Consider the following 26,413-nt stretch of genomic DNA (forward strand, 5'->3'; position numbering starts at 1 on the left):
TATTCCGTTTCTTACACAAAATTCTCAGGCATCACAATAATGAGTTTTGAGTTGCAGTTCCACATCTAGTTTGAGAGCAGCACTATGGAGAAGGACCTGGGGGTCTTGGTCTACAAAAGGCTCAACATGAGTGAACATTGTGCTGTGGTGGCAAAGAAAGCCAACAGGATGCTGAGTTGCATTAATAAGGGTATCACAAGCAGGGATAAAGATGTCATTCTCCCACTCTACTCAGCCCTGGTCAGGCTGCACCTTGAGTACTGTGTACAGTTTTGGTCCCCACTATACAAGAAGGATGTGGACAGGCTGGAAAAGGTCTGGAGAAGGAGCACTGGAAGACCTGTCACATGAAGGAAAGCTGAGACAACAGGATTTGTCCAGCCTTAAGAAGAGAAGACTTAGGGGAGACCTCATAACCATGTACAAGTACATAAAGGGTAGCTATCATGAGGAGGAGACTCCCTTTTTACAAAGAGTCACATGGTAAAGGGCTAATGGGTACAAGTTAGAATCATAGAATCAGTCAGGGTTGGAAGGGACCACAATGATCATCTAGTTCCAACCCCCCTGCCATGGGCAGGGACACCTCACACTACATCAGGCTGGCCAGAGCCTCATCCAGCCTGGCCTTAAACACCTCCAGGGATGGGGCCTCAACCACCTCCCTGGACAACCCATTCCAGGCTCTCACCACTCTCATGGTGAAGAATTTCTTCCTCACGTCCAGTCTGAATCTCCCCAATTCCAGCTTTGTTCCATTCCCCCCAGTCCTATCACTATCTGACATCCTAAAAAGTCCCTCCCCAGCTTTCTGAAAGGCCCCCTTCAGATATTGGAAGGCCAAAAGGTCACTTCGGAACTTTCTCTTCTCCAGAGTGAACAGCCCCAACTCTTTCAGTCTGTCCTCATAGGAGAGGTGCTCCAGCCCTCTGATCATCCTCATGGCCCTTCTCCGGACACATTCCAGCATGTCCATATCCCTCTTGTAACACAGGCTCCAGAACTGGATGCAGTACTCCAGGTGGGGTCTCACCAGAGTGGAGTAGAGGGGGAGAATCACCTCTCTCGACCTGCTGGCCACACTTCTCCTGACGCAGCCCAGGATCTGGTTGGCTTTCTGGGGAGATTTGGACTGTGTGCCAGAAAAAAAAATTCACCATTTAAACTATTAGACATTGGAATCAACTCTCAAGGGAGGTGGTGGATTCCCCTACATTAGACAGTTTCAAGGCCCAGCTTGACAGGGTGCTGGGCCATCTGATTTAAACTACATTCTTACCCTGAAAGGTTGGGATAGATGATCCTTGAAGTGTCTTCCAACCTGGTATTCCATGAATCTATGAATCTCACCTTTACATTGCACAGAAAAACAGCCAAAACAACAAAACTCATAAGGCTCATTTATATTTATTCTGCTCTCTTCTGCTGTAAAGACAACAATAAAATATATCTGTCTTCAGAGAGAAAAGAAAGAAGAAGTCCTCTCTTCTCCTTCTCTTTCAGAACACCTGTCATCATCGAGAGCTCTCACTTATATCCCACTTGAAAGTATTTCTCACATTAAGTGTGGCCAGGATGCTACCTTTGGCCACTTTAAATAGATGATAGAGAATGTAGTACTTTGATATACTTCACTAGGTTCTGGTACAAAAAAGTAGTTCACTAGTGAGAAAAAGCCTGCGTGTCTCTCTCTTGAACATAACACATCTACACAAGTTCTAACCCTCACTGTCCCTGACCTTAGAATAAACTATAACTATTTCAGTGATTTTCAATCAGGTTTAGCTAAGACAATGAGTTACCCTTTGAAACCATCTTGTATGTTTTTTTCCCCTGTTATTTCCTAGCAAAAGACCCAAACACTGGAAAGCAAGTGAGCAGAGACAGTAGGATGTTTGGCAAAATCTGCCAGTTTGAAAGGCATGCAAAGAGCAAAAGAACAAAAAGTAGCCACTGAAATGAAAACTGCCTTGAACTAGCACTGTGAAAAGAGAGATGAAGAAGCCTCAGTACAAGCAGCTACCCTGCATGTTTTACTAGTGATAGCATTTGTTTGTTTGTTCAGGCAGTCACGAGGCATTCATTGCCTTGATACAAATGGCTGAAGCTTTCATTTGAAAGCACAAGAACAGTTACCCAATTTAAGAACACTTACTGAGAGTCTCAGTACAAACTTACTCAGCTGTAACACCATGTGCTGAGTTTGCTCCTGGGGGGAGGTGGTAGCAGGGAAGGGGGATACTGGAATGGCTCCCATAAGAAGCTTTGAAGCTCCCCCAGCTCCAAGTTGGACCTGCCTCTGGTGAAGGCTGAATAACTGTGATTGGTGAGTGAGCTCTCCCTGACCTTTATCTTGACACTAGAGCCTTTCATTGTACTTTCTCCTCCTTATCCCACCAAAGAGGGCTAGGTGTGAGCAAGCAGTTATGTGATGCTTTGTTGCTGGCTGGGTGGACTCAAAACACAATGGTCAGTTTCAGTGGCCAACATGAGACAGGGATTCAAGATAAGGGCAGTAATTTGGTAACAGGCAATACAGACTAGACTTCACAATATTAGCCAAATAATCATGGGGATTTGGGTTCTTTTAACTGTGGTGAAGGAACAAGGGGTCGAATATGTATGAATTGCCCATTTTCTTTTGGTATTGTGATGCTGTTATTTTGATATGGAAAAGTCTTTTGTTGATGTGAGTGAAGTTTATGAATATTGTGATTAATATGATTTCAACGATAAGTATGTGATTCACAGAGGCAAGGGACAGAACGTGTTGAGTTTGTGCCTCAGGGTGCTTGGTTCTGGGAAAAGGAGCTACTGGCATGACTCCTACAAGAAGCTTGGAGAAGCTCCCCCAGCTCCAAGTTGGACGTGCCTCTGGCCAAGGTTGATCTAATCAGCACCTCTGCAATAACGCACTTGAGGGGAAGAACCTGTTGAGCAATTCTGTTTGGTTTTGGAGCTCTTTTGTGTCATAAAGTAGTGGGACATGGTAGAAACAACCATGCAGCCACTGAGGTCAGGAAGCAGGGAAGTATACTGGAGCAGCTATTCACGTTCAGCCCGTGGTGACATGGGAGGCTGTCTCTGCAGCCCTTACACATCAACAGTAGAGCAGAACCCCATCAGCTGCCAGTGGAGCAGGGAAATTGCTCCTGAAGGAGACTGTGACTCTGAAGGAGGCCTGTGACAGAGTGGTTTGTCTCTAGGAGGACCATCACCCACAGAAGAGAGCCATGCTGGCAGGAGAAGCTGCAGAGGACTGCCTCTCCTGGGAGGGACCCCATGTTGTCACAGGGGAAGATTGTTAGCTTTTCCTCTGAGGAAGGAGCAGCAGAAACAACATGGAATGGACTGGGACTGCCTGCAACCTTCATTTCCTGCTCCTCTGCAGGGAAGGAGGTAGCAGAACTGGGCCCAAGAAGAGGAGACAGGTGGTCAGAATGTCTATTTAAGATCAGGTTGTATTTATCACCATCCTACACTGATTCAGTTAGTGAACTTGTAGTAGTTTTGTTTAAATTAAACTGTTTCTCCAAGAGCCTGCCTTTCACCTGTGACCATAACTGGTGAGTGAGCCCCCATTGTCCTTTGTTTCCAACATTGAGCTCTCCTCCCCATCACACCAGACAGGGGCAGGAGTGAGCAGCTGCATGGTTCTTTGCAGACAACTGGCTGGGATCAAACCACAGCACATCAATTTCTCACAACTAAGAAAGCCTGCTGTAAAGACGAGTAAGTTTATATGGCTTAGAAAATGATGCTAACACTAAAGCCAGCCTCTACACAAGAGCTGGCTTATTTTATTTTCAGAGACAAGTATTAAACAAGATAGCCATCACCACTCAATCCAAACATACAAGCATTTGCATAATATTCCCCCATCTATATTACAGTTCCCAACCAAATACAGTCCTTGTGTTTCCTGATAAAACGAGAATTCTTCTTGGTTATTGCTGCAATATAGGAAACTATTAATCCTTACCTGAAAGACTGTATTTTGAAGACTGCATCATTTGCAAAAAGCCTCACTCCCGGTCTCTTCATTCTGTGCTGCTTCTGTACAGCAAAACTAACATTCTGTTCCTTCCAAATGAAACAGTAACTTCAGACCCTCTCCCTGCCCAGTATATCTTAACAGCATTTATGCCTCTTCTCTATGGTTTCTGTCAGTAACAGCCCATAATGCAGTTAGGACAGCACCTCAAGCCAGAGTGTATACTTCACCAAGTGGACTTGACTTCAGTGAAGTCCATAAGAAAACAAGGAACGGGAACATAAAGGGGAGGGGAAGATGAAAGGAATAAATGTTTCTGACAGCAGGAAGTTTGATCTGAGAGAGCTGTAATTTAAGATGACAGACCAGCTTAAATAGTAGCCTTTTCAACCAAACACAAAAACCTGTACCAAAAAAAAAAAAAATTAGATCTGCCTCTGAAATGAATAGAAAGAATCTGAATGCTGGAGACAGTGGAGTCTACATTGCTACCAAACAAATCAGACCATGCAAATCCATGTTGCTTATCTGCAGTGCTGAGTCACATCTGGATGGTGGACGTGCCTCATTGACTCCCACAACCGCAGAACACTTCAGCACTTTCCTTTCTATGAGAACAGTGCCTTGAAAAAGAACCCTACAGTGACACGATGAGAAATATCTTCTCCTGCTATGTGATGTACATGTATTTAAGACTTTCATAAAGTTTTGACCAGAAATTGTGTATTGTAGTATTTTTCAAGTCACAAACCCTACACAAACCATTCTTACAGGATATGCTGTCCAAGGATGTGACCTTGACTTTACTCCTCACTCCCCTACCCACTGTCCTTCAAGAAAAGCATTGCATCCTTGCAGGCTTTCATTGTAAGTCTCCATCTTCTGAAATGCAGCAGTTAGACATCTGCATTTTTCAGGGAATCAAGAAAAACATTTAGTTCATATATTCAGTGTACAACATTTTTATTAAGTGCTTTCCCATTCTGTTCTTAAGAACAGTTATGTCACTTCACACCACAGAGGTGGTACTTTCTGGATTTACACGCATCAATCTTGAAGCATTTCTCAGATCCTGTAGCTGCTTGGCTGGCTTTCCAACTCCTTCCTCAAATCTTTTTTCCACAACGGGAAGGACAGTTTCATACAGGAAGGATGCATTCTGCCTAATGAATGTTTTCTTCTCAGGGTCCTGCTCACAGCGTAAGCTATAATCCACATGCTGGACAGCTACCAGGATGATTTCCACGAGACTCTCCAAAAGAACCATATGCAGTTCAGGAAAGTAAAGCTTTAATGCTTCCTCCAAGAAGGCCATAGTCTGCTTAGTGAAAGCTACTACAGTATAGCTAAGGTTGACCCAGCAGTCATCACCTGTGTATTGGTCAAAATTGCCTACACCGCAGCTCCTCATCTCCTCCCTGAGTTTCCCCAGTGCCTCTGGGGTCATTAGGTTCATCTTTCTCCACATCTCCTCAGAGTTGCGGTGCTTGGTGGCCTCTATGATGATATCCTTGTAGCTCTGTAAAGCACCTTTGATATCCTTTACCAGAAGGGCATGAATGATGAAGGTGAGATCCAGTCCAATCTCGCTAAGCTGCTTGCAGTGCTCTTTAGCTACCTACCATATTAAAAAAAGTAAAAGCTGTTACTGTTACACGTCTCCTTTACACATTTAACAAATTTACCATTCTCAGAAAACATCAAGGAAGCATTAGTCACACTTCACTAATTTCTCCAGCTTTGAGAATTTCCTTATTACTAAGACATTAATAATAGAAAGATAAACCCTGCCTGTCAAAAATACTCTGGACAGTTACATTATAAGCCCACAAACACTTTTTAGTTTTTTAATTTTCCTAATAAAAGCTGAAAAATCATATAATCATAAAGTTAAGTCTTTCAAAACATTATTGAAATGTAGCCCAGGACAGGCTTGGAAAACAAATAAAATGTTTTAATATACTCATCATTCAGACGTGGGTTATTTATAAATTTTAGGACTTCCTACTGGTTAAAGGCAAACCAAGAACAAATGATTTTTGTGAAAAGCAGGCTTTTTCTTGCTATGTGTTTTTATCTTAATGCTTTCCTTTGTTAAGTTGAAAAAAAGCCCAAATCAACCCCAAACAAATGCAAGTAACCTTTCAGGAGACCCACTCAAGAGTCAACTATGCCTAGAAATAAAGAATTTACAAGCTCTGCAACCTTTGTTTTGGCTCTGACGTCACTCCAATCTCTTACCTTGACACATTCTGCTGCAGTTGACAAGCTCTCTTTACTATCAAATACTTGCTTACTGAAGGCATCCACAAACATCCTCATGGAAGAGCGGGCCCAGACAACAAAGGCCGAGTAGCAGCCGTTGTTGCCAGCGAAGTCTGTCTCAAACTCTCTTGCTGTCTCTAGAAGGCTGGTGAAGAAGACGTGACAGAGCTTGTGGATGTAGAGCAGCGTGGCACCCTCAATACGCAGCTGTCGGATGGCTGTCTGCACCGCAGCTGCCCGGTTCTTCAGGAAGAGCTCACAGGCCTTGGTGGACTGACCCAAGCGAATGAGCTGGGACACGGCTCGGCGGGTGGCCCGTGGCCCTCCCCGCAGTGAGCGGTCTGGAGACAGCTCAAACACCAGCACATCCGTAAGCTGCCGTACCCGCTCATCCACCTTGGCCCGCAGCTCCTTCACGGGCTGGCTCACAGGCTTGTCTCCCAGGTACTCGTTGAGTTTATCCAGGAGGTCCACTGCCCCTTCAAAGTCCCGCTGAGCAATGCAGACATCCAGGTCCTCAGGCAGCTCCTGGATCCACTCCAGTGAAAGGTCAACCACCTCTTCCTCAGCAGAAGGCTCTTCTTCTTCCTCATCTTCATCCTCTTCAAAGGGGTTGGTGGATTCAGGAGGTGTCGGGGCAGGCCGGGGCAAAGCCTCCTGCTCCAGGCGTCGCTTCTCGCTGAGGGCCCGGTTGCGCTTAGTCTCCTCCAGCACCTCCAGCCACTCCTTCTTAATCTTGGCATTCTCGGCCTGGAAGATGCGGCTCTCAGGGAACATAAGCAGTTTGAACATGTCCTTCATGGGCGGGTTGTCTTTAACGTTGACCACAGCCAGCCCGTCGAGGGGGTAGAGTGCGTCGTAGCGGTAGGCACCGCGGCGGTTGGGCAAGGCAGTGGCCACAAGCAGGCAGTCATTCATGAGGAAGGCGTGTACCCGCTGGATCTGTGCCATGTGGTCGGCATCGTACTCCACCAGATCGCCGTTGTAGACCAGGTACTTGCCGGGGCTCTCGGGGAGAAGGTCGCGGCAGCCCTCCACCTTCTCCAGGAGGGTGGTGAGCGTGCGCTGCCGTCCCTCCTCGTTGGCCGCTGCCTCCTTGGCCGACAGCGGCAGGAACGGATCGGCGGCGGCGGCGCGGCGGGCGCCCAGGGTGGGGTCGTCGCGGTCGGCCTGGAGAAGCAGGGCCTGGGTGACGGCCTCCATGATGCCCTTCTGCTCGGTGAGGATGTGGCTGAGCTGGTACATCTCGCTTTCCAAGTAGCTGATCTCCCGCGCCGTCTCGATGAACTGCCGATAGTTCTGATAGACATTGCGCTTCAGACTCTGGGCCGTCTCCTCGCTCAGCGCCTGAATGCGCTGCCGGTGTTCTTGCAAATCCCGGTCCCCGTCCGACTGCTGCGACAGCTGCTTCACATACTCTCCCGCCGCAAAGCCCCCCGACTCCAGCTGCCGCCGCAGTCGGCTCCCGCCGCCTTCGCCCAGCGCTAGCGCCATCGCCGCTACCTCCAGCCGCCTCACCGTCCCTACCGCTGCCAGGGTACGTACTCCGCCTGCGCCAGCGTTTCCACGCCAATTGCGCAAGCGCGGGGACCTCACCGGAAAGCGAGTGCCCGGAACGACGGGAAGTGCCGGCCGCCGGTGGGGCGGGGCGTCCGCGGAACCCTCCACGCGCATACGCCGAAGGAAGAGGTCAAGGGAGTGAGCTCCGACGCGTGCGTGGTGGCGAGGCCGCTCTGGCTTGTAGCGCAGTGCGCGTGCGCCGGCAGTTTTGCGTCGTGGGGTTGGCGCGGCGGTGCTGCGTGGGATGGAGGGACAGGAGGACTTCGCGCTGGCGCTGCAACTCCAGGAGTTGTGGGAAGCAGAGGATAAGGAGGCGGCCGCGGCGGCAGCAGCAGCGGTAGCGGTAGCATGTCCTGAGGTGTCGCCGGATCCCTCGCCCTACCGCCCGCTGTCTGTTGTGGATGAGGCCTGGGAGCTGCTGGACCCTAGCCCCGACGTGCATGGCCTCTTCGTGCAGTTCAACGAGGCGCTGTTCTGGGGGCGTCTGGCGGCTGTCGAGGTGTCATGGAGCCCACGCATGACCCTGTACGCACTGGGACCAGGGTGGGGCGTGCTGGGCAGCCCGTGTCAGGATGGGGCTGGGGCTCGCGGGCGGCACGAAGCCGGTTCCTGCCGAGCTGCTTAGCCGGGTGGTGGGCACTGGCCTCAGGTTTGAGAAACCGCCGTACCTTTAAGTGGCCCCAGCAGCGTGCTGCCGCCGTGCCAGAGCTGTCGTACGGGGCGGGCCGCCGCCAAGTAAGCAGCAGCTCATCACACAGCTGTACGTTTCGTGGAGGTGGGGGAAAAGCTGTCCTCTGTCGCTATACGCTGCTCGTAATTGTGGTTTTGTGGCCAGTGTATACCAGTGCCGCAGCTTCTCTTCCAGACCTTTGACCTATTTTTGTAACACGGTTTATACCCCAGGTTGGTCACTGTTACTACCTCTTTTGTCTTTGGTCTGTTGGCCTTTGCAGCCATAAATGGCTTTTGCTGTGGTGCAGGCAAAACTGTAGAGATGCAGAGTAAATAACTTGGTCTTAAACTGTGCATGTTGAAACTTAACATACTTGTATTGCTGTCATTTTTCTTGTTTGCAGTTTTTATGGTAGCTTTACAGCATGGCATCAGAGCAGATATGAAATAGTAGCACATTAACAAGATTTAGAAAAGTCTAGGAAGGGGAATATACAGAAAATATGAGATTAAAAAAGAAAAACCACAACCACATTTGAAGTGCAGTCTGCAGTTCTGCAGCAGATCAGCTGATGCAAGTGATGTCTGCAGGAGTCCTGCTCCTCTTGTCCTCTGATTGCACTACATTATACACTTGAAAATATTTGGTAGAAGATTAACTCAGTAACAAAAATAAATTAAAAATTAAGTATTCTGGATTATTAGCACACAGAAATGATAACATGTGAAGGTTCAGTAAGGGTCAAAATTTGGGAGAGGGTGCAAGGTGAAATTGCACCAACCAGCAGTTAAGTTGGTGCTAGCTGCAATGAATCGCCAGCCTCTCTTATCTATTTAACTCCATCAGAAGTTCCAATAAAAAAACAGTTTTCTGCTCCCTGAAGAGGTTAGCCAGCAGCAGTCTCTTGTGGTTTTGGTTCTGCCTTTTTTTTTTCTTCAGGAGTTCTTCAGGATTTCAATTAAATGACTGCAACAGATGTAATAGTTGCACTTTTACTAATTAAATCACAGCTTATTCTAAGAAAATTGTGGACTTTATGTTTGGGCGGTTTGTTTGTTTTTGTTGTTGGTTGGTTTTGCTTTGCTTAATGATACTGAGTTTTTCAAGGAACTACTAGAACTGCTTTTTCATGTTTTGAGTTACTTAATGTGTGTTGGAAGGTGACAGCATTTTAAACTCCATTTCTCAATTTAATTCATATACCACAAAAACCAGTAGCTTTTTGTATTTTCTTTGTGTCTTATTTCAGCTGTGCTGGAGTGTGTCGATACGAAGGAAGAGGTGGAATGTGTTCCATTCGTCTAAGTGAGCCACTCCTAAAGCTGAGACCAAGGAAGGATCTCGTTGAGGTATTTAAAGCTTGCCGATAAATCCGTCCATAAAGTGTATTGTGCCTTCTCCCCACTCCATACAAACATTTTGCATTTCATAGTGTGATTCTTATATACAGTGGTGGCTTTATTCATAGAATCATCCAGGCTGGAAAGGACCTCTGAGATCATCAAGTCCAGCCATTTTGCCCACTCCACCAAGTCTGTCACTACACCATGTCCCCAAGCACCAGATCTGTATGGTTTTTAAACGCATCCAGGGACGGCGATTCAATGCCTCCTTGGGCAGCCTGCTCCAGTGCCTGACAATCCTTTCCATGAAAATTTTTTTCCTGATGCCTAGTCTAAACCTTTCCTGGCACAGTCTGAGGCCATTCCCTCTTGATCTATCATTAGTTACCTACCTCTCTATGACCTCCTCAGGTAGTTATAGAGAGCAATCCGTTCTCCCCTCAGCCTCCTTTTTTTGTAGACTAAACAGCCCCAGTTCCCTCAGCTGCTCCTCATAGGACTTGTTCTCCAGGCCTTTCACCAGCTTAGTAGCTGTTATCTGTACCTCACTTCAGTGCCTTAATGTCCTTCCTGTACTGCAGTGCCCAAAACTGAACACAGTACTCAAGGTGCTACCTCACCAACACTGAGTACAGAGGGACAATCACCTCCCTGGTCCTGGTGGTCGCACTATTTCTAATACAGGCCAGGATGCCATTTGCTTTCTTAGCCACCTGGGCACACTGTCAATCAGTACCCCCAGGCCCTTTTTCACCACACAACTCTCTAGCCATTCCTCCCCAAGCTTGTAACATTGCATGAGGTGGTTGTGGCCCGTGTGCAGGACCCAGCACTTGGTCTTGTTGAAGCTCACAGAGTTTAACCTCAGCCCATCAGTCCAACTTATCCAGATCTCTCTGTAGAGCCTCCCAACCCTCAAGCAGATCAACACTCCCACCTGATTTCATGAGGGTGCATTTGATCTTCTCATCCAAGTCACTGATAAACTGGAACAGGAGTGTTTCCAGTGCTGAGCCTTGAGGAACACCACTGGCCCCCAGGTTGATTTGACTCCATTGACCACTACTCTTTGCACCTGGCCAGCCAGCCAGTGCTTTACCCAGCAGAGTCCGTGTCCATCTAAGGCATGAGCAGCCTTTTTTTTTTTTTTTTAATGAGAATGCCATGAGAAACTGTCAAAGGCCTTATGGAAGTCCAGGTAAACAACATCTACAGCCTTTCCCTCATCCACTAGGTGGGTCATCTTGTCATAGGAGGAGATCAGGTTCATCACGCAGGATGTGCCCTTCATAAACCCATGGTGACTGGGCCTGATCACCTTGATGTCCTGTATGTGGTGCATAATTGCACTCAAGAGGATCTTCTCCATGACCTTCCCTGACACTGAGGTCCAACTGACAGGCCTGTAATTCCCTGGATCCTCTCTTCGGCCCTTCTTATAGATGGGAGTCACATTTGCTGCCTCTAGTCCACTGGGACCTCCCCAGACAGCCAGGACTGCTGGTAAATCATAGAGGCTTGGTGAGTCCATCTGCCAGATCCTTCAGTACCCTTGGGTGCAACCTGTCCAGCCCTATAGAGCTGTGTGTGTTTAAGCGGTGTAGCAGGTCACTGACCATCTTCTCTTGGATTGTAAATGTCTCATTTTGCCCCCACTCCTTGCCTTCCAGCTCAGGGGGCTGGCTGACTAGGGAACAACTAGTTCTGCTGCTCAAGACTGAGGCAAAAGTGGCATTAAGTACCTCAGCCTTTTCCTCGTCATTGTTATGTATGTGTTGCTCATGTTGCAGTATCATGGTAATCCTTTAAGTTTCTAAATTGGCAATTCTGAGCCAGAGTCTAAAGTCACTTCTTTACTCCTAAATTATCTTCTAGTATTAAAAACAAACGTAGACTGAAAGCATAATCAGACAATGGTTATGATTTCATCTTTTAGGTCAAAAGGCCAACAAAGAGGAGGAAATAAGGATATAGGCTATGACTAGATGTAACTGTGTTGCTTCTTGTGCCTCTCTCAGGGCTGCTGGTTTGAGTTGACACGGTGTTCAGATTTGCTGAATGAACAGACATGCCGTAGTTTCAACTACGTCATAAGCGGGGTTTTTTGGGTTGTAGAGGGGATGATGTCTTTAAAGATATGACTTAAGTTTGAGGATTATTTCTTCTTTTCAGGATGTCATTCATTGTGCTAAGATTTTCCAGCATGTTTTAATATTGTGGGAATAGAGATAATTTGATTTGATAGGTACATATGACGTTTTAACGTTCCAGTCTGAACATGTGAAAATAAGATCAGTCCCAAGATAAATGTGAAGGAGTAGGATACTTTCAGATTAATTTTGAAACTATACATAACGTCTTTCATTAAATAGCTAATGATTTGCATCATTTCAGACGCTGCTTCATGAAATGATCCATGCCCTGCTTTTTGTTACTAATAATGACAAAGATCGTGAATCTCATGGACCAGAGTTCTGCAAACATATGCGTCGCATTAATCGCTTGACAGGAGCCAATGTCACAGTAAGCATAATCTGTTTAACTTAATCTAATAGATGTTTCCTCTTGATTTGGTTTTTCAGTATGCCTGGTGTGGTATGAGTAATATACTTGTTCTTGTTAGACACTCCACAGTTGGTACCCCTACAAATTGGCATGCAAGTGTATGCCAGTTCCATCATTATTTTGTTGGAGATAATAGAACAGATTGAGGAAGTTGTGGTGAGTTGTTACTCCTATAACATTGAAGGGTACCATCTCTAAGTATTTTTCTTTAAAACAGAAGTTTAAACTTGAAACAACCTAGTGATACCAGGGACAGAATAGCTCCATGTTCAGAATAACATCTGGAGAAGAGCTCCCCTTTTTAGTGAAGATTTACATCAGTACAGGTTAATGGGTTGCTGATGTTTAAAAATAATGTGTCAGAGAAGAACAATTAACAGCTGGTGGGAGACTACAATACTGGTATTGTTTACAATGCATTCTAAGCAGTATGTCATTTAGGTGCAATTCTGGATAGATTTTTCAAAGTGATTTTATTGCCTTTCAAACAAGATAGCCAGGACATATTCCTGTACATCCTATTTTTTCTTTAAAGCTTTGTTTTAATTGTAGCTAAATGCTGATCAAATTTTATCTGATACTTCTAACTGGTAATGTAAAAAATCACAGTCATACAAGGAATTATTTTTTTATATGTATTTATTTAAATGTTGTAGAGCTAGCCATATAAAATTGGAAACTTTCTGAGTTTTGTTTGTTTTTTTGTCAAAACCTAGATCTATCATAGTTTTCATGATGAGGTGGATTCATACCGTCAGCACTGGTGGCGATGCAATGGCCCCTGCCAAAATAGAAAGCCTTACTTTGGATATGTGAAACGCTCGATGAATAGAGCACCCTCCGCACGAGACTTCTGGTGGGCCGAGCATCAGGAGACATGCGGGGGGACGTTCACAAAAGTGAAGGAGCCAGAGAACTTTAAGAAATCCAAAGAGAAAACTCAGCCCCCAAAACTTTCAAATTCTGAGTCAACTAACAAAGGTATATAAAATAATTATTGTTCTTTCTTGTTTAGATATTACTGTCACATAGCAAAGAAGAGCACCCATTTTATTTCTGCATTTCTAGACTCCCTCTGAATTTCATTACACAAATTTTAGTTTGCACTGTTTTTAAGAAACAGGGGGTTTGGGTGAAGCATGTATAATACTAAGGCCATGATTATATATGAAAAAATTAGTCACTATTCTTAGTTTAACTTTCTCTCTTTTTATTTTGCAGGCAAGACACAAACTCACGATACACAAAGTCTGACACCCTTCAGTGGAAAGGGATATCGGCTTGGAGGAGGAAACGGTGGACTCTCAGAGAAAAGCACAAATTCCAGCATTAGTGTCAGAAACAGTGAAACACCTGCTGTAGAGCATCATTCAGTAAGGACAGTACCAATCCCTAAAAATGAGATAAAATTTGAGAGATCACCCAGAAGTGGCATTTTCTTTCCACTTTTTACTGATGATGCCAGTGAGAAAATCAACTTAGCTTCAAAGCGTGAGTTTCCAAAACCTTCCGTCGCTAGTACAAAAGCTTACAGGAATGTTGATGGATCACCTGTTAAAATTGCTCGTGTTATGGAAGAAAAATCAAACCAAGATTCTGTAAATGGCAAGAGAGTCACAGTGCCACCAAAACAAATTTGTCTTCAGTGGACAACAACAGGTCAGGTTGCAGCTGAGAAAAAAAGCTCTGAATGTACTAACACGCCACACCGATGGCCAAAGATGGAAGACAAAACCGCCTTTGAAAACTATTTCCTTAAAAAAGGGAGTACTGACGTCTCTTTAAGTATAGATTCACCTTTGCAAACCAGTGCTGAATTTACGGTGTCCTCAGCAAATTGCAGCACTGCTGCAAAGCAGGATAAAAAAGTCAGGTGTCCTGTTTGCCAGACTGAGGTTTTGGAGCCTAAAATAAATGAACATCTTGACTCTTGTCTTTCATAAAACCTTTCAGAAAGCTGTCTCATAAACCAGGGCTGAAAACATTGCTTGAAAACTACTTTGCTCAGGGTCTTCTTAGCCGTGTGCCTGTTCTGAACCGGAATTTAAATTAGCATGAACCACAACTTCTGTGGAGTTGCACATCAGCACTGACAAGGAAGCAAGCAAATGTGTGTTTTAATAGGTGGATGTTTGTGTCAACATTCTTGCTGCAGAATCTGGGTACCATAAGAGCAGGTAGTTACTTCCCAAACTGCATATTTCCAAGGCACTTTTAAAAATCAGGACATTTTAAATCCTGGTAATTTGTCTTTCTTCTTAAGACCCCGTTGTGCTGTTTTTTGAAGAGTTGTTTGCCATTCCTTGCGTTAACTACCTCTAACAGGTAAGGATTATGCTGTTCACTGCAATGTAACTAAACTAGATGGCATGTATTTTTAGACTAGTAAACATTTTGTATAAGCCACAATGACACTTTCAGTGGTCCTTCTTTTGAAGAGATGGCTGAAAGTAATAATTTCAGATATGGTCTTGTCTCAAAGATGGTAGAGGTACAGTCATCAAAAACACAGCAGTGTCCTTTTAAGTTTAATGGGTGGATTGTAGCAGGAAAAGTCAAGAAGGGCAGTGAAGGTGCTGGGAAATCAAGCACCAAGGTACTTGACTTAGATAAGGAGAAGGCCCTACACTGAAGGGCTCAATTAGAAATTCATCTTGAGGAGCAAGGATTTAAGTTAAAAGTTAACTGTTAAAAGTTGGAATAGTCAAATAGAAGCTAACAAACTTCAATCTTACATGTGGCTTTTGATCCAGGATCTCAGCTAGATTCTTCACCTGCTTTTTCCAATGGGTTGAACAAATCCGTGTGTTGAAAGTTCACTGTTTGGGGTTGGTTTGTTTGTTTTTGATATAGGTATTAGCTGCATGGGTAACTGACCCCTGTATTCTGACACCAGTAAGTAAAAGTTGTGAGGAATATTGGTAGCAATACCAGTAAAGACCCTTTCTGGTCATGTCATAAAAGCCTTTGTGATTTTTCAATTAACCTTCCAGTGCAGTACAAGTCAGAGCGACGTTAACCTGACATTAGCTAACAGTCTGTTTTGCTGCTTCTGGAAGCCAGCCAATTTGGTGTTTTGTATCCAATAAGCCAGTCAGCTACGAGTACTAAAACCATTGTGCTGTGAAAAGTTACAAATGCTGAGCAATTGTGGTTTCTATATAAAATTTCTGAAATATTGACTATATTCTTGTTGCACTGAAAGTATTTAACTATTTAAAGAGTTAACAGCTTGATTCCTTACTTATAAAACTGATAATAAATATTTTTGTTTTAAATCAGAAAAAGTAATTATGCTGTTTCATGTATCGTTGCTGCAACTTTAAATGGCTGTATTAGCCTCAAATACATATATGTTCACCTTTATATAATCAGTTAGTTGCTGCTCCCATTTGAAATGGGGAAATAAACTGATGTGCAGTGGAATTTAGAAAATGATATTGTAGCTCTTTTTAAACACAGGTGTATTTTTTTCAGATATGGCCACTACAGATGTTTAATGTGAGTGATTGTTCCATATTGTGAACAAATTGGCACTGAATTATAAATTTTCAGTTAGGCTTGGGTTTCACATGGCAGTTTTGGCCATCTTGCATTACTCACCAGTGTGTATCACCTGGGTCTGAACAACCCCATGGTAAGCTATAGACTTGGGGATGTGTGGTTGGAAAGCTGTGACTTGAAGGGGGATCTGGGGGTATTGGTTGACTATTGACTAAATACCAGTCTGCAGTGTGCACAGGTGGCAGGAAAGCCAATGACATCCTGGCTTGTATTAGAAAGGTGGTGGCCAGCAGGAACAGGGAGGTGATCATCCCCCTGTACTCAGCACTGTTAAGGCCACATCTCGAATATTGTGTGCACTTCTGGGCCCCTTACTACAAGGAGGACATTGAGGTGTTGGAGCATGTCCAGAAAAGGGCAACGAGGCTCATTAGGGGCCTAGAACACATGACCTGTAAGGAGCAGCTTGAGGGAGCTGGTGGTCTTCAGTCTGGAGAAGAGAGGCTGAGGGGGAGACCTTATCGCTCTGGACAACTACCTGACGGGAGGTTGGAGTGAGGAGAGGGCAGCCTGTTCTCCTTGTTGTCAAGCAAGAGGACCAGAGGAAATGGTTGCAACTTTGTTCAGGCTGGATGTCAGGAAATATTTCTTAACTGAAAGGGTTATCAAACGTTGGAATAGTCTGCCCAGGACAGTGGTGGAGCCACCATCCCTGGAGGTGTTTAAGCAGTGTGTGGATCTGGCTCTTGGGGACATGGTTTAGTGTTGACCCTTCAGCGCTGGGTTGAGGGTTGGACTGGATGATCTTTAAGGTTTCCAACTGCATGTTTTCTGTGTGTGTTTCTGTGTGCGTGATTCTACATCTAGTAACAGCCGGGTTTAATAGATCCTCTCAGTACTTCCACCTTTTCCTTCCTAAGGAAGGTGGTGAATATAGATGGCATCAGTCTCTGCCTTCTCTATTGTAATTTTAGTATGTTTCACTTTTGTTGTATTTATTTGGAAAATACTACAAATATTGATTCTAAAACTCAATTGGACATGTTAATTGTCTATACTTCCTTCTTGAAACTGCAGTATCTGTCAGTGTTCCCAGTGAAACTTGACATTTACAAGGACACTATTATCCAGAAGTATTTGTACTATTGTCTGATGTGAGGAGGACTAGATTCAGTCTCATTCTGTGGTACTCTACTGGAATTGCTCAGAACAATTCAGATGATAGCATTTCTAGAGGTTAAACTATCTAAGTGGGGTTTACTTAGCTCTTTCATTATTAGAGTAAGATGCTGTTCTTAAATTACCAGACAAGAAATATTGAAGGTCAAATATTTTCAAGTATTCTTTTGCTATATGGAAACGTTCTCTGGGAAGTTCTCATAATACTAGATGAGTTCTGATAAAGGAATGGGCTGCAAAATTTTTTTTTCTGAACTAATAAAAAGGAATATCTTGCAAGAAGATACATAATAGAAATAATCTGTTTTATCACATTTTATTTGAAAGTCATAATCCTTTCTTCCATCTTCAGTAGTCCGACCATTGTTTTAATTCATACTATGTAGGCCACATGGGAGGTGTACTCTTACAGCAAGTTCAACCCTACTGCTTCTGCATGAGATGATGAGTAAGCTGATGCCTAGGTGGAAGTACCTACCACCTCAGGCAGGGCAGGTGCTGCAGTTCAGGCTGTGTAGGAATTTGTTACCTGAGCCTTCTTTATAGGAATAATTTTCAGGAGAACAGCTAAATATTGTTCATTTGAAAGAGGTTCTGCTACCTGCCACTTGACCAGTGCTAGTAATGAAGGATGCCAAGTACTAATATTCTACAAAATGAAAGGCTAGGGAGGGTGTAGTTGTAACTGGACCGCTAGTGAATAATTTCTGCAATGCAAAGTAGCTATTCAGCAGATCCTGCTGCTGTAAGAAAAGCTTGTAGAGTTAGAGGGCTTGTGAGAATTTTCTTCTTCCTTGTGTGTTCTTCTGGAGCCCCTTTGTTGTGTAGGATTTTTCATTCACACAGCATCCCTACACGTGTTAAAGTAAAGCAAGTCACACTGTGCTGCAGGGCAAGGGCAAGAGAACAGAGAGTGAGTGCTTTTGAAAAAGTGAGCTGTATGTCTCTTCTGAAACAGAACTGGAGCAATTGAGTAGTGATGCAGCCTGCTCTGGCTAGAAATGTTAAGACATTGCCATCGCAGCTTATTAGCTTCTTCACTGCTGCATCTGATCACCCTTGAACATGGTGTCCATGCATCAGCTGTTGCATTTTGCCACCTTCAATTGAAAGGCCACTGAGAAGTTGGCCCCAGGGTGGGTGGCCAGCCTCCTGAGGTTACATCTGACCTACTTTCCCCTGTGAGCACGTGGTAATGGCTGCCTCTTACCTACCAGCCAGCCCTCATCAGTTTTACACTCCAAAGTAAAATACCCAACTTCTTACTTGCATCTGGATTACCACAGCTGTTGTGAAATCTTGAGCTTGAAGAAACAATTGCTTGCATATAAGCATAAAGACTCTGCATTAAATTACCCTTAAAGTGTAATTTAGGGCTAGACAGGCCCCGAGAGAGACTTGCATTTCAGTTTGTGAAAATGTGCTGTGGTGTTTTCATAAACTCGTGCGTGTGGAAGTAAATACCAAGCCACCAGGGTGTGTGGAGCCTTGGGATTATTCAATAGGCCATTAGGTGGCGCTCCCTGCACTTAAGGAGTGCTCATTTCTTCCTCTCCCAAGCTGTGAGAGAACAGAAAATGCAAAATTAGCAGGCTCGTATTTCCCTTACGCCTGCACTCCAGGTTGAAGATGGATCAGCAGGAACCCTGACTGGACCACAAACAAATTAAGGGAGGAGAAATGGAAGGGTGTGGGACAAAATCTGCAATTAGCTGAAAGGTAAGAAGCAAATTTACAACTAACTGGGTTTCCTGTGGCTGTTTCTTTTCGCTTTGCTGCAAGAGATATTTGGAAGATGGGACAGTAGATGCTTTTCCTAGTGAATAACCCAAAAGATGGCCTTTTGTTGTTTACACATAGTGTTCCACTTGCTTCCATTGCAGTGAAAAATCAAATTTTCTGTCACACCATTTGGCATTCACTAAGCTCCATGAAAGAAACAGGATGGAGTTGTAAGGAAGTCAGAGGGGCTTATAAAAGACAAAATTTAACTCCTGTGCCTCAGCTAAACCAGGGAGCCTGAGGGGCATGACAAGCCGAGGGAAGGGTAGTGTACTGTAGGTGTGAAAGCTAAAAACCAGAAACTGCTATGGCCTTAATCCCTCCTGTCCCTTTTAGCTTCTCCCAGGCCAGAGTGCTTTAAGACTAGATTAAATTTCTAAGAAGGTGCAGCAGCTTGGCCTGAATAGCTCACCCTGCCTCTGTCCTGTTCATCCCATACCTCTCACGTAATTTAATTGCTTTTTTGTCTTGATAAGTGTTAGACCTGACATTTCATAAACAGTGTAACAAAGCATGTTTAAAAGAGCAGAAACCAACAAGCCAAGTATCTGGCTCCCCCATTGCTTAATTTAGAAGCAGCCAACAGTTCTTTGTGTTGCATTAATCTCTGAACCATACTTTTGTGTTTACTGCAAGTACCTTCTCTCTTCAGGGGTCAGTCACTATCCACACAGTAAGTGGGACAACTGTGGACTGGAGCTTAGTGAAGTCCTGGTACAGTATCTTAAGTATAGGAAAATGGTTTAGTTGGGGGTTTTAATTCTTCTAGTAGCTTTGTTCAGTAACTCACTGATGGGAGAAACAGCCCTAAGGCCTCTCTGCTCTTACTCCACTTCCTCCCCACTCTTTTGGTTCCTTGCCTTTCCCTTTCCACTGACCACTCATCTCTTCCCAGAAACATCCCAGAAATTACCTGCTTTAATTCCAGAAGGATTCAGTGGATGTGCTGCTACCCATTTGTAAACAGCTTTTGATCCACCAGGAGGGTGTAGGTTGTGTTTTGAGAGTGGCACAAGCAGAAGAGCTGTGCAGCTCACTTGCTCAGAGAATGCCTGCCTGCAGATGCCAGTGCAGCCTCTGCAGCACTTGCTTGCAGCCAGTGCACAGCTTGTCCAGAGCACCCATCCATGGCTTGGGGAAGGTCTGGCCAGTTTGGTTTGTTCAGCTCAAGGGCAGCACTTCTCAGAAGCAAGAAATTATTCAAAGAGTGAAGTTTATTTTATATCCATTCAAATACCCCTTCATTTTGAGCACAGAACACCAAGTTCAATGGGTTTGGTCTGTTCAATGTATAACCCAACACATATTTGCTATTCTACAGGCACTGCTCCCAGGGCTCTAGGAGGCTGTGTTATTTATACTGCACAGGACACCTCACATTAGCATCTTTCAACCAGCAGCAAGACAAACTCTCTGGTGTGTGAGGGGCACGCAACTTGGCACAGGATACTCCAGATTACACAGCAGAGGAAGGATATGGTACAAAGTCTGGGTAGTTCTGGCAAATGACAAGCAGAAATGTGTCCCAAAATCTCATGCTTAAGTTAAAATATCCCAGGAGCTTGAGACAGGATAGCACCTGTACCAGGTGGGATATGGAAAACTGAGAGTAAGAGACTTCAGTCTTAAATCTGCTGGCTTCTGTGGGATATGCTGCTAAAAATTCCTTTGATATGCATTTAGCAGTACCTATGTAGAAAATTTAACTTAAACATAAGAAACAACTTTACTAGAGTGAGGGCAATTGAAAACAGGAACAGTTTGCCTGGAGAGGTTATGGAGTCTCTGTTCTTGAAGATACTCAAACCCCAACTGGACATGGTCCTAGGCAGACAGCTCTGGGTGACACTGCTCAGGGTCAATCTCCAGGAGCCCCTTCTCACCTCCTCAGTCCTGAGTTTCAGCCCAACAACCTCAGTACCACTTCAGGACAGTGAAAATACACCTGAGGGCAGTTAAGATCCACCTGCTTGCCCTTGCACTAACACAGCCCAGGAATGCTCATGCCATCTCTAGCCATCAGTTTATTTTCTGCTATGCATTTCTTCCTCTCCCTGTGAGGTTTGCCACAGGCAGCTCCTTTCACTGCCACCACTCAGATATGAGGAATAAGTCCCCCATATCATACATCAGAGACCAGGGGACTTCAGGCAGGAGCAGGGCACATGCCACGTCACAAAGACAGGCACAAGGAAGCTCTGTCCTGCCAAGCTGGGTGGAGGATCTCCTGGCCTGCCCTGGAAAGGCAGGTTTTAATTGCTGCTTCCTCACCAAGCCATGCTGTGTGGGGGTGGGAGGATTATCAGTCTTGCAGATGGCATGAGTTAAAGCTCAGATGTAATTAACTCTGAATGTACCTGTAAGAAATTTAAGAGGCAGGAAAAGCATTCAGTGACAGGAAATAGGAGGTATTTCAGGCACTGCAAAACCCCAAAAGACTAGCTGGTAATATTCCCCACTCAGTTTGGCAGGGTTAAGTAGACACTAACTAAGAGATTTTACTGCTGACATGTGGGCTGATGCTCAGGTCCTGAAATCCAGTTCTGTTGAAGCAGACACACCCCCCAAGTGGTGAGTGAGTGATGTCCTGACCTTGGAGGTGTTTGCAAAATGTCATGGACACAATGGTTGCTATAAGGTCTCCCCAGAGTTTTCACTTCTCCAGGGTGAAAACCCAAACTCTCTCAGCCTTTCCTTATATAAGAGGTGCTCCAGCCCTCTGATCATCTTTGTGGATGCTCCTCTGGATTTGCTGTGCAAGTCCACATCTTTCTTATGCTGGGGAACCCCAGAGCTGGACACACTACTCCAGGTGAGGTCTCACAAGAGTGGAGTAAAGGGACAGAATCACCTCCCTCAACCTGCTGAGTATGCTTCTGTTGCTGCAGCCCAGGCTATGGCTGGTTTTATAATTTAACTTAACTTCCATACAAGGTGGGTAGCACAAAAACATGCAGCTTGGCTGACAGCATGTGAGACAACACTTGGAGGGCTAATGCAGCTTGGAAGGATGCAACAGTGCTGGGTTAGCAAGGGGCAGAGGAGGCCCCCACACATGTGCAGGAGCAGCAATGGGATGGGAATGTGTCAGGGAGGTAAGAAGCAGAGCCACTGTTCTCCATACCTTCCCACCTGAGGAAATTAGAGGAAATCTGCAAACATACTGTAAGTGCTGGAGGTGTAACCAACCACCTCCCATTGCTCTTACTCCTTCATCTCTGCACTGCTGGATGTTTAGTCATAGATGCAGATGCCTTTTGAGTATCTCAACAAGAGCTTACCCCATCATAATCAGCAACAAAAAAGCCGTCCAACCAAAATATGTCTCCTTGGATAGTCAAAAAAATAACTTTTTTTTTTTAAGGTAAAAATAACTTCGTTTGTGCAGCACAACACCCTCTCCCTAAAAGAGTGACTCTCTTTTTGTGGTCTCTGGGACACCAAGAACAAGTTTTTCTTCCCTTAGGGAGAGGCCTTGTCCCGGTGAGGACACCAGAGGGACCCAGCCACTCGCTCTTGCTCCCAGCTGTTCCTGGGAGCTGGTTCCCGAGGCATTTTTGCACTGCCGGTGGGCAGCGTCCCCGAGTCAGATGGAACAACGGTCCTGCAACCCCCTCCACTGCACCTTGGGAGTTTTCCTAGGTTCGTATGAGGCTAGTTTTTCCCGTAAAACACTTGTGCTCCTTGGCTATGTCATTGTGCAACATTGCACGGCCATGGTGTTGCAGCAGCTCTTAACTACACATAGTTGTTTCTTTCCTACTTGTGTTAAAGTGTCATAGAGCAGGTGGGGAAACATAAAAGTAAACAATGAAGTTTATAAATTGCTACCTACATCCCACTAGAGTGCTACATATAAAAATTTAGGACCTAAGAGTTAACTTAGCAGAGTTTTTGCTTGTTCATGAAAAGATGACTGTGCAGAACATGTGCCCAGCCAGCATCACATTACTATTATGCTGTGGCTGGGGAAGAGGAAGTGAAAAGAAGATAAACATGCCCAATGTGGCAGCTCAAAGGTTGCTCTTTGCTATCAGGAACATCATCAACTGGACTCTAATCTCAGAGAACAGATTCTCTTATTACCCATGCCTCTGACTCCCTTTGCCAAACATTTGTGGAGTCCACAATCACATATTCCTTGAAGAAATATTTTCTTCTTGATGGCCAAGGATGTTGCCAAGTTACTTACATAAAACAGTCCTTCTGATCTATCTTTCAGTTCCAGTAGCCCAAAGTATTGCACTCACCAACAGCCAAGATTGTAGTTTTCAGGTTTAGGGATGGTGGCATTAGTTTCTTGCTGGTGAGTAGTTTGTTGGGTTTTTTTGACACATTCACTCCCATCTCCACTGTATGGAAAAACTTCTCAGGATTGCAACAGCAACTAACCAAGCTCCAAAATTCTAGTTTCCTTGTGTTTCTTAGGGGTGCCAGCATGTCCTCTGTTATAATGCAATCTTTATTAACAGCTTTATAAAGCTTGCTTACATACAGTAAAGAAAGCAGGATGCATTTACAAGTCATAAGACAGTTCTCACCCCTTTTGCTTGGCTTTTTGTTTGACCCTTGTTTTCTTTAAGTTATTAAAACATCAACTCACAACCCTCATGTCCCTAGGCACCACATCTCTTAGAAGCCTCCATTGATGGTGATTCAATCACCTCCCTGGTGAGCCTCTTCCAGTGTTTGATAACTCTTTCTGTGAGGAAGTTTCAGGTATTAAGCTTTCTGTTTGCGAGAAGTTCAATCTCTGCATTTTAGTTATTCTGTACTTATCTTTTATTTGAAACGAAAATAAATTTGAACCACACAAAGCCTTGAAACAAGCCCAGGGAAGGAACTGGTTCCACCCTGGCAAACCACACTGACACACAGACAGGCCCACAAGGAGCACTGGATCCACATGGTGGATATTCAGAACTGAAATTTCATTTCCCAGTACCAGCAACATTTGAAAGAAACAACGGGTTTCCAGTTTAGACACTGTCCCAAAGCAGTGAGTCAGTTCTGTGTGATACTGGTTAAGTTTTCAGTTCACCTGTGTATTTTACATTTCCCCACATGCCCTACAAACTTTCAGCCATGTGAAGATGCTGGTACTAGACTTATAGGCTAAATGAGCTGGTCGTCTCTTTCCTCATTTATCACCACATTACATATGAGGCAGTTATAGCAAATTTTCCAGAAGAACCCAAAAACTATTACCAGTAGGAGTTTAATCACAAGCTGCACATTTAAAAAGATGGGGGAAAAAGAATCCCCAATATTCTACAACTTAAACTGGACGACAGGTAAATACCCAACTCCTAGTTCAAGCAAAACAGTTATGAACCTCTCATCATCAGAGATAAAAACACGCTGCTTTGCAGCGTGCATCCATGATGAGAACGGATGGATGGGACGTATCAACAATTCTTTCCTGAGGCAAACACACTGCATAGTCTTTCTCCTCACATTACATATTCTTCCCCAAAGCAGATACCCATAGCATATTTTTACACAGCATGTCCCATATTCCCCCCATGCCCACCCACACGTGTTTTGTCTTGGTTTCATGCATCTGTCTCCTCCCCTCCTACTTTGTCGTTTCTGTTCAGCTCACCTGTTCCTCTGTCCTGCTAAAGACTTGAATTTATCCCCAATGGGTTGGTGATTTGCATCGCATCTGTCCTTCTACTTTTGGAGCCAGCATCCAAATTTGGGATAAGTGTGCTGTATATGCACTTCAAAGCTATGGGGAAAAGCTGGATGGAACTGAGTAAGTGGTAGCAAAAGTCAACAGAGCAAATTCTCTGGAACTGGTTTTGTCTGGTAGGACAGAGGACCTTGAACCTGCTTCTCTCAGCTGTTATCTATCCCTATCAGACAGGGTCAGGCAACTCAGATTCAACAGACGCTTCAGAGTGAACACAGCTCCTACAACAATGGAACAGCACAAATAGACTTCAATGCATTTACAGTAATTATTTACATACAAGCTTTAATTACAGCCACACCAAAAAATGCTAACTATTTTATATGAAATCTGAGTATGGGAGACCTAAATTTCTGCAGATCCATACCCAGCTCCCCTCAAAAAAAGCAGATGAGATACAAATTCAGTTAAGTCCCATGAATTTCTTCAAAGTCTTTGCTGTTTAGTACTCAGAAATTCCCACTATGTATTTTCAAATGTATGCAACTATGTGCATGCCTGCAGCCAAGGTACATGTGCTGGACTTGGGGAGTGTGCACTCTCCTGTCCCTTCAAAGCATTCAGCAAGCACAAAAATGGTACTACCCAGTCTGATTATGCTTATCAATATGACTTAGATGATCTTTCCATTACTGATCTTAGAGTGGGTCAGCACAGACAGATGTTTTACATAAGATTAAGGTTGTGTGCTACTTTCCTTTGATTTGCAAGAGTCTTTCTTTTGAGAAACACCTGACAGACTTCATCTTTCCCTTGTGCACTGTTTGGTTTTACTATGCAAAATGACCAGGCGATAATTAAAAGATACCAAGTGTACATGGGATGGTTGCAAGGGCTAGAAAGGTTTCTTCCTTGTTCAGCGTTAAACAGATGGGGAAGTGAGAGAACATGTAAGAAGTTACACAGCACTGAAGCATGGAAAAAGCCTCAAAGCACTTTGGGATCAGGTCAGTGTTGTTGCATTTAGGTTTCAGCTTAACACATCTTAAGAGCAGAATTGAACACAACAGATACCCAAGTGCTATGAGAGCTGCACTAACACTGGCAGATTCATCCAGAGATCAAGGTAACTTTTTCTGAACCAGCCACACACAAACACACACAGGGGGATTCACAATGGCAGATGCACAGCCAGCCCTATGCTTCTTTGATTACCATACAGGCATTACAAAGCTCATGAAAAAGCTGAGGGAAATTGTGTGGCATCGTGGAGGTGCTGGCAGCTGTAGACTCTACCAATCTTCTGCCATCTTCAAAGGCCTCATAATTCATTAAGAGCCATGTAAGAGCTCCTATTTTAAAAATCCTGTTTGAAAAGGGCTTTCACTTTGCACCTCATGTACCTGTCAGAAAGTGGTGGGAAAAAAAAAATAGAGGTGCCTCTATGCCCAGCCAGTCTAAACTTGGTAATGTTTTCCAGGGAGAAAAATAATGAACAGAATGATCACCATACACAAGTAGACTGTTTTTGCAGGTTTAGTTTGGTTGTATTTTTGTTTGTTTGCTTGTTTGGTGTTTTTTTTTGTTTGGGTTTGGATTTGGTTTGTTGTTGGTTGGTTGGTTTGGTTTCCAGGCTGTAGGCAGTCAAACAAACAAACAAACAAACAAACCCCCCAAAACCAAACCAAAAACCCAAAGAAACAAACATCCCACCAAAATCCAGATGCCTCCTTTATCAGGGAAGTACTTATAAATTAGCTGCTACAGAGTAGCTGTTAAAGTTACAAAGACTACAAATAACCACATAGTTTTCAAGAACCTTTATAGTTTTTTTTTTTAATTAGATTAGCTTTACAAGCAACTTGAGAGCTCTTTCATAATGAACACTGCTTTTCAAATTACACAAGTTT

General features: G+C 44.3%; 2 protein-coding genes across 3 annotated transcripts; one reads left to right on the forward strand and one right to left on the reverse strand.

Moving 5' to 3' along the window:
- Nucleotides 1-4,498: 4,498 nt before the first annotated feature.
- Nucleotides 4,499-7,753, reverse strand: EXOC8 (exocyst complex component 8). Its single transcript, XM_054395515.1, has 2 exons — nucleotides 6,236-7,753; nucleotides 4,499-5,612 (listed from the first exon to the last, which is right to left on the reverse strand). The coding sequence occupies exons 1-2, from the start codon at nucleotides 7,751-7,753 to the stop codon at nucleotides 5,004-5,006; spliced, it is 2,127 nt and encodes a 708-aa protein (XP_054251490.1). The 3' UTR covers nucleotides 4,499-5,003.
- Nucleotides 7,754-8,063: 310 nt separating this feature from the next.
- On the forward strand, nucleotides 8,064-15,551 carry SPRTN (SprT-like N-terminal domain). 2 transcript variants are annotated; one of them, XR_008489417.1, is made up of 6 exons: nucleotides 8,064-8,344; nucleotides 9,742-9,841; nucleotides 12,230-12,358; nucleotides 13,117-13,381; nucleotides 13,622-14,577; nucleotides 14,664-15,551. XR_008489417.1 is itself a non-coding variant. In XM_054395050.1 (5 exons), exons 1-5 carry the CDS (start codon nucleotides 8,064-8,066, stop codon nucleotides 14,341-14,343), a joined length of 1,497 nt encoding a protein of 498 aa, XP_054251025.1. In that variant the 3' UTR covers nucleotides 14,344-15,551. The 2 variants fall into 2 exon arrangements, 1 of the variants encoding a protein (XP_054251025.1); XM_054395050.1 differs by having other exon boundaries at nucleotides 13,622-15,551.
- The last annotated feature ends 10,862 nt before the right edge of the window (nucleotides 15,552-26,413 follow it).

The sequence above is a fragment of the Indicator indicator genome, chromosome 2 (genome assembly GCF_027791375.1).
Source record: "Indicator indicator isolate 239-I01 chromosome 2, UM_Iind_1.1, whole genome shotgun sequence".
Lineage (NCBI taxonomy): Eukaryota > Metazoa > Chordata > Aves > Piciformes > Indicatoridae > Indicator > Indicator indicator.